Genomic DNA, 14205 nt, shown 5'->3' on the forward strand with positions numbered 1-14205 from the left:
CTGTTATGATATAGTTGCCCGGAATTAGGCACATACACAACCATTACTTAATCCCTGTACCCAAAACATTTATGCCAAACTGTGCACATCAGAATTTACAATATATGTAGGTAATCCCTAGGAAAGGCATTAGTGGCTCATAATATAAACCAATCTATGGAATGTGCTAATGCTATTACTGGATGCCCATTTAATAAAAACACACAATATTCTGGTCCATGCATCCATTTTTCAACTGACGTGGTTTTTAAATAAGACATATTATAGCCATGCTGTTTCCAATGGCCCTTAAAGATCAGAAATTTTGGAGCATATACAAGCAAAGCCTTAGTATCATCATCATCATCATCATCATCATTTATTTATATAGCGCCAACATATTCCGCAGCGCTTTACAATTGGGGACAAACATAGTAAACAAACTGGGTAAAACAGACAAAGAGGTGAGAAGGCCCTGCTAGCAAGCTTACAATCTATGGGACAATGGGAGTTTGACACATGAGGTTAAGTCTACATTTGCAGTCGGCCCAGCCAGACTGCAAAGGTAACAGTGACTTATAAGCTAAATGATCCCGTCACACAACAATGTTGGTCAAGGGGTAGTTCTATAACAGGTGGTAATAGGGTAATGTAGTGAGGTTAAGAGGGTGGTTGAGGAATATTATAAGCTTGTCTAAAGAGGTGGGTTTTCAGAGAACGCTTGAAAGCTTGTAGACTAGAGGAGAGTCTTATTGTGCGAGGGAGAGAATTCCATAGAGTGGGTGCAGCCCGGAATAAAGTCCTGTAATCGGGAGTGGAAGGATGTAATGAGGGTGGATGAGAGACGCAGATCTTGTGCAGAACGGAGTTGCCGAGTTGGGAGATATTTTGTGACAAGAGAGGAGATGTATGTTAGTGCAGCTTTGTTGATGGCTTGTAAGAGTATTTTATATTGGATTCGGTAGAAAACAGACAATAATGGTCCAACGCTGCTGTTTAAAGTCTCACTAAATATATTTACAAATATAGCCACGTGTCCAGTCTGTGGTATTATAACTGTTGTTGAACTGTCACATCAGGGTTCCCCAAACCAGTTTGTAAAAATCCTTTCAGTGTTTTAGGATTTATCATTATTATTTAAAAAAAAATATATATATATATTTTTATTTATATAACACTAACATGTTCCACGGTGCTTTACAGGGTTAGTAAAGGAATGTAAGATACAATTAACAGACATGGGAAAACCAGGCTGTTGCGGTAAGTATTGAGGACAGGCGTTATTTGGTGGATTCTTCATCCCGATGGTAAGGGACAGGGTAGGCAAATTAAAGAGTATTATGTTGAGTAGACTTGAGTGGGAAGAGGTTATGACAGGGCAGGATAAATGAAGGTCACTGACAGATTGGAAAGAGTCACCTGGAGAAGACATGGTGATGGATATAGGAAGTTGTGTAGAGTTAAAGTGATCCAGCAGGAGGTTGCAGTAGTTGTGGAGGGAAATGATTAGTGGAAGAAGGAAATTCAGTGGCATCCTGGCAACAGGCGTATACAGGAAATGTTCTTCAGATATAACGAACAGGGTTTTGTAAGAGAATATAGAGAATAAAACTTTGGATATAATCAATTATAATATATAGTGAAGCATTGTGGTAGGAGTTAGTGTCATTTACTGTTATGGGGACTATGGAAATAGGAGCTATGAATGAGGGGGACACAATAGTTTGCTATTTTAGTCATTTCAGTTTTTTAGAAACTATAAGTCAATTTGCAGTTAAATAGGTCACTTCATATATTGATATCCTGGCCTGTCTCCAGCCCTCGAAAATAAAGGATAGACAAGCCTGAGTTACATTATACAGTATGGGCAGGAACGTTCATCACAAAATGAAAACACTATTTTTGTTTGCAACTGTTACTTATTGTTTTAGCACTAACACTGCAGAGCTAATCCAAGATAATTTCAATAAAATAAAAACGCTTATTGTCATATTACATTTTCTTTCACGCTCCATGATCTGGGCTGATGTTCCAAAGGTTTCTACTTATTGAAGATTTTAGATGCCCCTCCTTCTTTTTTAAGATGTGTTTGACTAGGATCAGAGCAGATCCTTGTATTACCTCAGTGGCGCACGCAGGGGGGGTTTCTGGGTCTACAGAACCCCCCCCCTCCGCTAACTAAGTGCCCACCATAGTGGCACTGTCCTATACAGCAGCCGCAGCGCTGTCAAAGAAACGTCCGCGGCGGTGCTGTATTGTATACATCACCACCGCGGACGCTTCTTTGACAGCTCCGCAGCTGCTGTATAGGACGGAGCTGCTGCGGGGGGGGGGGGGGGGGTGTCATGGGGGAAAACCCCCCTGACAATCCTGTGTGCGCCCCTGTACCTGTCCACTCGTGACTATACAATTACAGGTCCGTATGTAACAGAGGTAGTGTCATGATGTGATAAGGAGAATGGGGACTGGAGGGAGCCACAGACTGAGAGTTACATAATGGAAAGTGGCAGGGTCCCCAACAGTATAAAGTTGTGATGTGAGGAACCTGTGAATTTAACGTGGGAAAATTGTGGTATGACACACCCTGATATGAATCAGGGTCAATACATCCAATTTGTTAATTCTGTGCTGTTTCCAGTGGAAAGTGTTATTGGGTAAGGTATATGAGAGGTCAACTTTGCAGGTTTCTAGATTGTAAAGCCACATGCTTTCTCCAAAGCCTCTAGTTGTTAAACTACTGTAGCTGAACAATTCAACTGATTCCTCTATTACACATTACAAAAAGTAGCATGTATATGTATCATCATCATCATCACCATTTATTTATATAGCGCCACTAATTCCGCAGCGCTGTACAGAGAACTCACTCGCATCAGTCCCTGCCCCATTGGGGCTTACAGTCTAAGTTCCCTAACACACACAGACAAACTAGGGTCAATTTAGCAGTTAGCAGCCAATTAATCTACCAGTATATTTTTGGAGTATGGTAGGAAACCGGAGCACCCGGAGGAAACCTTCGCAAACACGTGGAGAACATACAGATAAAGCCATGGTTGTATGAATATATTTAACAATAATATTGAAACAATGTGACTAATGCAGTCAGAAAAAGAAACACTGTACAGTACTTCCTCATTTATTAAATGGTACAGGCTATATTTCTATTAAAGTCAACCCACAATCACATTGATATATAATAAAAAAAGGATTTCTGCATCTCTGAAATGTTACGTGTTCCATAATAGACATGAAACAGCTGAAATGTTTATACTTATAGCAGGTTGTTATGTAATTAATGAGGTCCATATCCATCTTCCATTACTCTGAATAAGCAGAGTCTGACTTGCCAGCTTTGCATCATCTGCATAATTGGTCTGTGTAGACTGGTCTGTTCCCGCACAGTGTCATGGCCAGTGATCAAGGAGATACATTGTGGCTTGAGATTTTTGTCTTATTTCAGAGCCACCCAGTACAGTATTATAAAAGGTGTGGAATGTGGCTACGGCTGTTCACAAAGGAAGTTGGAGCCATTGCTCAATTCCACTTTATTGTGTAACAGAAGTGCTGTGGAATGTCCAGGTAGCACTGAACAGCACATTTTCCATACAATATATCAAAGTGTCAATCTGTTGGTTTTGTTATACTTTAATGTACAATAACAAACAAGAAAGGATTCACTTGCTCCTAGCTAGCACAAAACCAACATATACACACAGAGCCAACAGATAGGTTTAAAAATCCCTAGTAAGAAATTGTGCACTGAAACATCCACTCTGTATTTGCTTTATTCAGACTGAATAAATAACACAGACATATTAAATTAGATACACAATTGCCGTTGTTAGATAATATTAATGTCTGTCTTATAAATATTTATTGTTATCATGCCTATTATTATATGCCCAAATAATAAATTCACAATATAATCTGAAAATAAAAAATGTCTAGGTCAGCGGTCTCCAAACTGTGCCCTGATGCTCCCTGGTGGGAGCAATGTGATCTTCAATGTGGTAAGCCAGACGGTGGTCTACTTGGCAATTATTTTTGGTTCAGGGGTGCCTTGAAAAAATGATAGAGACCCTAAGGTTGCCTTGAACTGAGAAAGTTTGGCATCCACTGGTCTAGGACAATGGGCCTGATTCATTAAGGATCTTAACTTAAGAAATTTCTTATTTCAGTCTCCTGGACAAAACCATGTTACAATTCAAGGGGTGCAAATTAGTATTCTGTTTTGCACATAAGTTAAATACTGACTGTTTTTTCATGCAGCACACAAATACTTGATAGCTTATTTGTGCACTGAAATTTAAAGTTGTTATTTGTGTGCTACATGAAAAAACAGTCAGTATTTAACTTATGTGCAACCCCTTGCATTGTAACATGGTTTTGTCCAGGAGACTTAAATAAGAAGTTTCTTAAGTTAAGATCCTTAATGAATCAGGCCCAATATTTTCAGCTATGAAGCTGACAAAGGGATGTTGTAAGATTACCTGCAATGGGAACACAAAGATTGCAGAAGAGTCTTTCTCTACCAGCAGAAGAAGGTGATGAGTTGTAAAGTTTAAAACGTGAACTGTGCCTAACAATGAAACATGCTCTTCACTACCTTACACGCATACACTTAATCAACTTCTAAGAAGTGCACACATAATCCTTCAGTCAGAATGTATAACATCCAGCAGGTATGTGTTTATTTTTGAAACAGCGAACTGCAAGGAGATAACCACTAATCTAAACATTTATTTAGAACTGCCAAAAGGGCACACCATTAAAATACTGCTGCTATTTATATTATGAACAGCTTGTGCTCTTCCCTCCTTATAATATTTATAGAGTGATCATGTGATCGAGTGTATGAGATATCAGTGGCAAGCCGCCATCCCTGGGCTATGCTGTGGTTGGTCAGCCTATCGCACTTAATGCTCTTTATTAAAAAATGTCTCAGCGACTTCTACAGGGATACGGCAGATGTTCTTTCAGGCTCCCAGCCACAAAAGCATTTTTAAGAGGTAATAGCAGCAGTATATCAGGTGTGGGTTTAGGATCAAAAATATTGAGCGTTTACTACAGTTTAAACATTCTAATTGGCTACAATTTACCATTTGGTGGGCCGACTAACTAGCCTGTAGGCATGGCAAGATCCCGTTCCCATGTAATTAGGCTACATTTAGATAATATCTCCATAACACCATGAACTTGTGTTGAGGGAGTCCAGCTGCAAATGATGGCAGACTTTCTGATTGCACAACAGAATGTGAAATTAAGACTTACAAAACCTATACTTTTACTTCCAATGTTTTTGACACAGATGTTCATTAAAGACAAATTGGAACAGATGGGTATTTTTGAACATATCCATTTTTACACACAAAAAAAGTGCACAAAATATACAGCTGATGTTCTAAAGAAAACCTAACGTCTTGTGTGCTCTTTGATCTTATAACTTTTCAGCATAGCAAAATTGATTTCTTTTCACTAATTACCATGAAGTTGTTTATAAACAATTACTGTAATGAATATCATTCAAGTCTGAATAACTCCATGGGTTTGTATTTAAACGTTCAGACTATGGGTCTTATTCATTTGGTTCCGATTTAAATTACTGCAGTCATTTTGTAGAGCAAAAGGGGTCTAGAGATGGAATGGATCTCAAAAAACTAATTATTCCCATTTATAACATAGAAACACACATATGCACAAATACACACACACACACACACACACACACACACACACACACACACACACACACACACACACACACACACACACACACAGTTACATTTCATCCCTAGACTGCAATATAACAATGCCATCTAGTGGCCAAATAATCATGAAACATTGGAAGAATTGCTCACTTGTCATTATTAATCATGACCAAAATTTCTAATCTGTTCTGCAAAACATTTGCCTCTTACCGCATTTGGCTGCAAAATTTTGCGTGTTTCGCAGTGAACCATCTTCCCTGTCATACCCTAATCACATCCGACAGCAAAATGAATTTACTGTTGTCATCCCAGCTCAAGTCACAGGTTATATATTACAAAAAATGCTAATTTGCAAATCCAGTGTCGAATGGCATTCAACAAAATTGTTTTACAAAATCAGAACTGGACTGCCAGAGCTATAACCTGAACTGGAAGATTGTACAGCCTAAACTTTGTATAATCAGACCTGGAAGATTGTACAGTCCGAACTTTGTATAATCAGACCTGGAAGATTGTACAGCCCGAACTTTGTATAATCAGACCTGGAAGATTGTACAGCACGAACTATGTATAATCAAAGCTAGAAGGTTGTACAGCCAAAACTTTATATAATAAGAACTGGACGATTGCACAGTGCGAAATTTGTATAATAAGAGCTGGAAGATGGTACAGCTGAAACTTTTTATAACAAGAGCTGGAAGATTGTACAGCCCGACATTTGTATAACCAAAACTGGAAGATTTACAGCTGAAACTTTGTATAATCAGAGCTGGAAAATAGTACTAGCGGAAGATTGTATAATCAGAACTGGAAGATTGTACAGCCAGAACTTTGTATAACCAGAACTAGAAGACTGTACTACCAGAAGTTTGTAAAATCAGAGATGATAGATTGTACCGTCAGACCTTTGTATAATCAGACCTGGAAGATTGTACCGCCAGAATTGTGCACCTCTGAGGAACAACTTGTTGTACTGCACACCTGATTTGCACAACATTTTACCACAATTTAAATAATTTCAAGAATCAAACATTTATCAAATAAGGCGTAATTCTTGTTTTACTCTATAACAGCCAAGCATATTGTACCACTTAATGTCAATGTGTGTAGTTATATTAGAGAAGAGTAGTTTGTAGGAAATGTATTCATACACAGCATATATATATATATATATATATATATATATATGTGTGTGTGTTTTTAATGTAAAATATTCTGTAAAATATATCTGTCTATTTGGTGAGTGGTGGTGTCGTCACTCATATTTGGATAGCAGTTTGGTCGCCCCCCCCCCTGTAAAATGTAACTTTAGATTTGGAACGTAGTAATGTCTCTTGCGTTGCATAACTCATCGTGAAGTTCCATAATGGAATGTATAACTGTCAATGACATATAAGGCTATAAGGACCAACTTGAACACAAAGCTGTCTCTCTGGTTTAAAGTGAAACATATGTATTAGAAAGTACAATGTACCTCTTACTGTAAAATAAAAGCCTTTGTCACTCAGCAATCAAGCACTCAGGCTATAGAATAGACTGAGGAGTTTTTAGTCCATTCACAAATAGATATGGATAGTCGCACCAATGGCAGTAAGCAATGTTACATACTATGTGGAGGAGGAATATATTTTAAAGGCCAGAAATATTGCCCAAAAATTAAGGAAAATGTTCAATAAACAGAAACTGCAACTCAGGTCCCTGTTTAATAAAACATGGACAATGGTTGACATACATGAAGAACGCACATTTAGTTATTATTTGTTTAAGCTTTAAGAAAACAAGATAATTATGTAAACAAAAAAATATGTGTCTTGGTAGTGTAAAAATAACAAAACAGTAAGGATTAAAGTGAGGATGATCCTGGGAGATGGGATACACCCATTGACTCTGCAAGACTTAAAAGTGAGGGAGTTGTTAACCTATCAAAGGGCAATCTTGTGATGCTGAGAGGCAGCAAACAAGAGGTGTAATAGCTACGCTGGCTGTCTGGCTACAGAACAATCTGCAGGGATTAACAAATGGGGAACGGTAGCAGGACAGTGACAACATCAAAGCAACCTGGGTTTAATAACCTGATTAAAGAGTAAGAAAACTCTACATTTGTAGAACCGCAGCACAATTATACAAATGAGGAATCACAAAAACTGGCTTTCAGGTCATAGCAGCAACAGCAAAACAAATACTACATTAGAGTGCTGTAACCCATATGTATTGCTCTCCTGTGACAGAGAAACAATCAACACAACAGATAAAAATCAATAATGTATATCACGTTAAAGCCTAGACAGGAGGGTTCTGTTCCTTGTTTCAGTCAATTAATTAAAAGAAGGGGAAAAACATTACGTTGACTAGAAAATAACCTGCGTGAGATCACGGGAAGGGGTTTGTATACATATGCAATAATATAAGAAATATTATACATATGCTATAACAGACACATGTATCATCATCATCAACATTTATTTATATAACGCCAGCAGATTCCGTAGCGCTTTACAGTAATAAAACAATACTGGGTAATATATACATACAGAGAGGTAAGAGGGCCCTGATCGCAAGCTTACAATCTATATATACTTGTCCTCTTACTATACCGAGACCATGAAGGCAGAAGACACACGTCTGTTTGTAATTTTAGGTACCTTTTAGATACACTCCACTAGAGAGTGTATCTAACAAATGGTGTACTTTACGTTTTTCTTTTTACTTGCAAAATAGTCCATGTGGGTTTATTACACTTACAATTGTCCACAAAGGAGGACATATCCTTTAAGCACAACATATAACAGGTAAGACATTTACTTCCTACAGCTTACAGAAAAGTACAGTAATTAAATCTACTATAGAGGGACTTATATATCTTGCCTAAGTGAACATCAGGAAGGGAGTATATTTCAAATGTAAGAAATGGAGAACAATGGACCTAATTTCAGACTAGTCTAGAGGAAAGTTCATGCTAGGCATGAATAATTTACTGAAACAGTAGTAGATGCCTGGAACTGGCTGCCAGCAAATGTGACCGAGACAAACTACAGTAAAGAACACACTAGAGATAAACACAGGAGCGTAGAACAGCTGTAAGCTAAATACACAGAAGCGAACATCCAAGTTCTGTTTCTTGGCAAAGTGAGAATTCCGATACCAACTAATACGCATAAATAGGGCTGTATGTACTAGACACAGCCTTAGCCAGGCCACTTATGGGACACTGCACTAATAGTTGCCACTTGTTCTCTGCCAATTACCTATTTTTTCTGATGAAAAATATTGGAGGACTGGGTGCTAGGTAGAGGGGCTTGAGCACTTGGGATGCACATTGACTAATTTAGAGTGTATTCCCTTACAGTGCCCAGTGCAGCTCTAACTATACAATACACTGTGTATTAATAGATTTAAAAACACACTTTCCTGTATGCAAAGGAATAATTACACCCGTACTTCCCCAGTTGTAGTTTAACTACAACTAGAAGTATGTTCTATAAAATATTGTTTCATTCCTCTCAGGGCATGTCAAATCTGTATTCATCCGTTCCCTAGTGAGACCTGACCAGAGTTGCTAATCATTATAGTCGGTAAACAAAAGCAACAGTTACTCTCATCAGTAATAAAAAAAAGTTGAACCTGAGCACAGCATAAATACACACAAGTGTTGCACCAATGATTTTCAGAGTGTGTAGAGTTGCAAACCATTTATTTAAAAATCATTAACCTCCAATGTGTTGTAATTGTTGCCCCTACTTTCAGTACTAGACACTTCGATAAAAGCAGGATAATGTGCCAGTGAACATGTTAGTCGTCAGTATTTGCCTTGCAAAAGTGTCAGTAAAAAGTATTTTCAAGGCTTAGCAACCCTGCACTAGACCCCAACCAGAAATCTCCTGCAATGTATTGGACAAATGCTGAGCAACTGGGGTTAAACCCATTAGGTAACTCACACTAGAGCAGACAACCAAAAGGGTTTTGTATAAATCAGGATTTATGGCTCCCTTATGAATGTGGAGCTGTGCTGTGCGCACAGAAAACATGCATAGAAAAAAAAAAGAAAAAACACTGTGGGTATTATAACCAGAGACTATAATGAAAATGACAGTTCCAGGTCCCCAGTGTACAGAGACACATTTTACGCAACCAGCATACAATCAGAGCTACAGAGAAAGACATTCCGGCAATAATCAACATATGAATGTTAGTTGTGATTGCATTTCGTCAAAGATTTTGAATGTATCCAAACAAGGCAACGAAACAGAGATGTAGTGATTATTGTTATTGTCTAGCGTTTGTACATAATACAGTATATGACCCCTTACCCAAGCTCTGCACCCTAATCAAAACCAGAAGTCTAGTTTTAAGCAACAAAAACAACTCCCCCCCCCCCCTTTAAATCTCATATACACTCCTTAAATAATAATTATTCTCACGCTAGGAAAATGTACTCATTCAGGTCTCTATAATCGTGTTAGTTTTTGTGTGGTTATTTAGGAACAAGTGAAACAGTTACAAATAAACTTTTCAAGAGTGAAATGGATACAGTGGTGCAAAATATAAGGTGGGCAGGATGATTCTGAGAGGCAGAGCCTGGCTAGGTCTTTACACAGCAGACAGGGCTACCTTATGGGGTTACATAGCCTTGGTTTAATGATAAAAGAAATTAAATACCATAATAATAAATTTCACCGATGTCAAACATGTCTAAGCCTTTTCTTCACGTCCATAAGGGCAGAGGTAGGTAGAACTACAAGTCCCAACCTACCCCACGTTCCACAACAGCTAAACATTCACAGGTGATCTCTTGCAGCAAATTTTAAACAATTAGAATGCTACTTTTTTTTTACCAAACCCTAACATTTACATTTAGGAAATGAAATGTGGTATTTTTGACACATTGGGGTTATTTACAATGGGTCCAGCTCAAGGCTATTTCAAATATAACTGCAGTGACAAAGCACTAATCACAACTATAGGAGGGACAGATGGTTGACAAGTGTCCAGCTCACCAGGGAATGAATGGTGCAGTAAATTTCTGCACAGTAGCTAGGACTTAGAATCCTGTGGCATTATTCAGGTCATTATCTCCTGAGACCCACAATATATCTATATCTATCAATAAATATCTACAGTCACATTTTCATAGCATGACTGATCAAACTGCATACTTTAACGATTATCTTAAGTTTCATTGTCATGTAAACCTCCACTAAGGAGTTCAGACAGCTCGGTGACCACAAACCATTACTTTTAGCAGAAACAAAAGTTTAATATGACCTTTTCCTGGAATAACACTAGACTCACTGGGGACCTATATAACATTTCTTAAATGATCCACTGTCAGTACTGTACTTGCACTGTTTTTCAGGACAATAAATACTACTGAAATAAACGGAGGGGATGTTGCTGATTAAAGCATGGTTAGTCAAACCAAACATCACATTAACTGAAGCAGTAACCATGAATCAGTGGCTCAGACTGGGAACTTACAGCATATTGGTGGCAACCCCATAAAGGGCTACTGGCTCTGTACTATTTATTAACAGTTATCTATATAGCACCCTACTGAGGATATTTAACTATCCACGTGAGTCCCTGTCCCAGTGGACCTTACAACCTACCACAAGGACACACACACTAGAGATAATATTCATCAGATGCCAATTAACCTACCAGTATGTCTTTGGAGTGTGGGAGCAAACCGGAGGACCCAGACCACTGCAAACACTGGGAGGACATACAAACTCCACACAGACCCTATGACCCGGGTTATGCTACCCTCTGTGTCACCCTGCTGCTGCTCAATAGGTTTTTTTTTACCAATGTCCCAGAAGTGCTCAAAAGCGAGAGACAAAGACGCAGCATAAATAAACTGACAGCATGAACATTTTCTAGTCCCCAGCTGTTGTGTCAGTTTCACCATGACCTGCTGGGACTTGCAGTTCCACAACAGCTGGAGGGCCACAAATGTTTCCCCAAGCCTGAACTAGACACTGTGATGTCCAGTAGAGGTCACATGTTTGCATGTCCCTGTTTTTATGACCCTTGTGGTGCCTTTCTGTCTCAGCCACATGAAGACATGGTGTCAGGACAACAGCCACAGTCAATTAACCCCCTAGGTTTAACAGACTGTAAGAATCACCTTTATCACCCCCCCCCCAACCCTCCCTGTGCTGGAGCCCCTGGTCAGGGCAGGAAGGGGTACTCACTGTAAGGGCAGTCATCCTTCTTGGTCCCACTGACTCTACCGTTGTCATCGATCTTAAGGAAATATTTGTGGAAGGAGAAAAGCTTCCTGCAGCGCACGTCTCCTTGGAGGTGGTTGTAACTTCGCACGTGTCTCCCAGAGGAAGAGTTGGAGGAGAGCTCTGGGGTGCGCAGTGAGTTCCTGCCCCCGACCTCATTGCAGGTGACAGACAGCGAGGAAACCAAGAACAAGAGGAGCAAAGAGCGGGGCAGGTGAGATAAGCCTGGGGCACCATGTGTCAGTATCCATTTCCACATTGTACTGAGGCTGAGGGCTTCAGAAAATGCCTCATGGAAAGAAACATAATGGAAGGATAAAATCCGATGTGGGGTTAGCTGGGATCTGCTGGTCACTATCTCCCAGTACTGTGTTCTGTGCTGTTGAGTGTAGTGCACCAACATCCATAACGCACAAGACCATCCAGCTATGGACCTCTAGTATCCTCAGACAGATGATGCTGCTGCTGCCTTTCACTGTTCTGGCTGCTTGTACTTCATACACTCACTTTCCCGGCAGTTTCTCCCAGCATGTTAAAGTCTGCAGTGCCTGGAAAAAAAAAATGACATGTTCAGCTCCCCCCCACCCCCTAAAAAAAAAGTCAACCCCCCTCCTTCTGCTCTTCCCGGCTGTAAAGAAATCTTCTGTGGGCTAATTGTCAGCCTGGAGATGACTCTGGAAATGCTTTGCTGTAAACAGCTTAGAAGCTGGAGTGTAAATGTGATTACAATCCAGAGGTGGGATGTCTCTAGTGGGCAGCCGACTGCAGGGGTCAGGCAGCGGTGGACATCTGAAACCCAGGAGTAAGGGGGAGTCCCAGGAGAGGAGGGGTGTTCTCTTGACGGCTCTAGAAAGATCACTGATCCCTTCCACTGATCTGAATCCTACAAATTGCTAAACGCCCAGGTTCTCTGCATGCTTGGATATTGTGCTTTACAAATATTGCTGTCTTGCAGGCTAAGCCAATCCCCACCAGGGAGCCCCTTTGAGTTTTGGGCAGTGAAGTGCTCCACCTGGAGATTGTTGCTGATTTTTTTTTCTTTGCTCCCCTCCAAATGGGGATTAGGTAAAAGCCGGAACTGCCGGAATGCCGGAACGTCGGAATGAGTCAGTTTACTACAGCGCCTTCTGCTGCTTGGTGTCTTGAGTGAAGTTTCTGTGTTTTCTTTACTTGTTTAGTGCATTCTGCTCTGCTATACAAATATGTTCACTGTAATATGTAGAACAACTATTTCACATACTATATTGCACATATATTGTATTGTGTATCTATCTATCTATCTATCTATCTATCTATCTATCTATATACACACATAATATAGTTATATATATTTTTGTATAACATAGCTATATATTCATTATCCGTTCTATCTGCCTGAATATATGTCGGAATGGAGCGCTGAGTGCATTACCCATCCATTCCAGCTGCTGGAATGGAGCTCCAAGGACCTTAGCCATCCATTCCGCCTGCCAGAACTGTGCTCTCAGTATCTTGGACAGTTATTCCAGGTGCCGGAATGGGGTTCCAAGGACCTTAGCCATCCATTCCGCCTGCCGGAACTGTGCTCTCAGTATCTTAGACAATTATTCCAGGTGCCGGAATGGGGCTCTGAATACATTATTCATACATTCCGGCAGACGTAATGGGGCTCAGAGAACCCTAATCATCCATTCCAGCTGCCGGAATGAATGTATGAGTACCTTAGCCATTCATTCCGGCTACCAGAATGGATGTCTGAATATCTTAGCCATCCATTCTGGGTGCCGGAATGGATGTCTGAGTACCTTAGCCATCCATTCTGGGTGCCGGAATGGAGCTCCGAGGACCTTAATCATCCATTCCGACTGCCAAAAATGGGCTCTCAGTATTTTAGACAATTATTCTAGGTGCCTGAATGGGGCTCAGAGTACCCTAATCATCCATTCCAGCTGCCAGAATGAATGTCTGAGTACCTTAGCCATTCATTCCGGATACCGGAATGGATGTCTCAATATCTTAGCCATCCATTCTTGGTGCTGGAATGGATGTCTGAGTACCTTAGCCATCCATTCCCACTGCCAGAATGGAGCTCCGAGGACCTTAGCCATCCATTCCGGCTGCCGGAACTGGGTTCTCAGTATTTTAGACAATTATTCCAGGTGCCGGAATGCTGCTCTGAGTACATTATTCATCCATTCCGGCAGTCGAAATGGGGCTCAGAGTACCCTAATCATCCATTCCAGCTGCCGGAATGAATGTCTGAGTACCTTAGCCATTCATTCTGGCTACCGAAATGGATGTCTCGATAT

General features: G+C 40.1%; 1 protein-coding gene across 1 annotated transcript in view; it reads right to left on the bottom strand.

The window, feature by feature from the left end:
- Nucleotides 1-12887, bottom strand: part of FGF10 (fibroblast growth factor 10) — an 86066-nt gene extending 73179 nt beyond the window's left edge. The window contains exon 1 of the mRNA XM_075183818.1: nt 11882-12887. Coding sequence (XP_075039919.1) covers nt 11882-12320 — 439 coding nt within the window. The 5' untranslated portion in view covers nt 12321-12887. The remainder of the gene's footprint in view (nt 1-11881) is intronic.
- Nucleotides 12888-14205: the final 1318 nt, after the last annotated feature.

Source organism: Mixophyes fleayi, chromosome 1 (assembly GCF_038048845.1).
Source record: "Mixophyes fleayi isolate aMixFle1 chromosome 1, aMixFle1.hap1, whole genome shotgun sequence".
Classification (NCBI taxonomy): Eukaryota; Metazoa; Chordata; class Amphibia; order Anura; family Limnodynastidae; genus Mixophyes; species Mixophyes fleayi.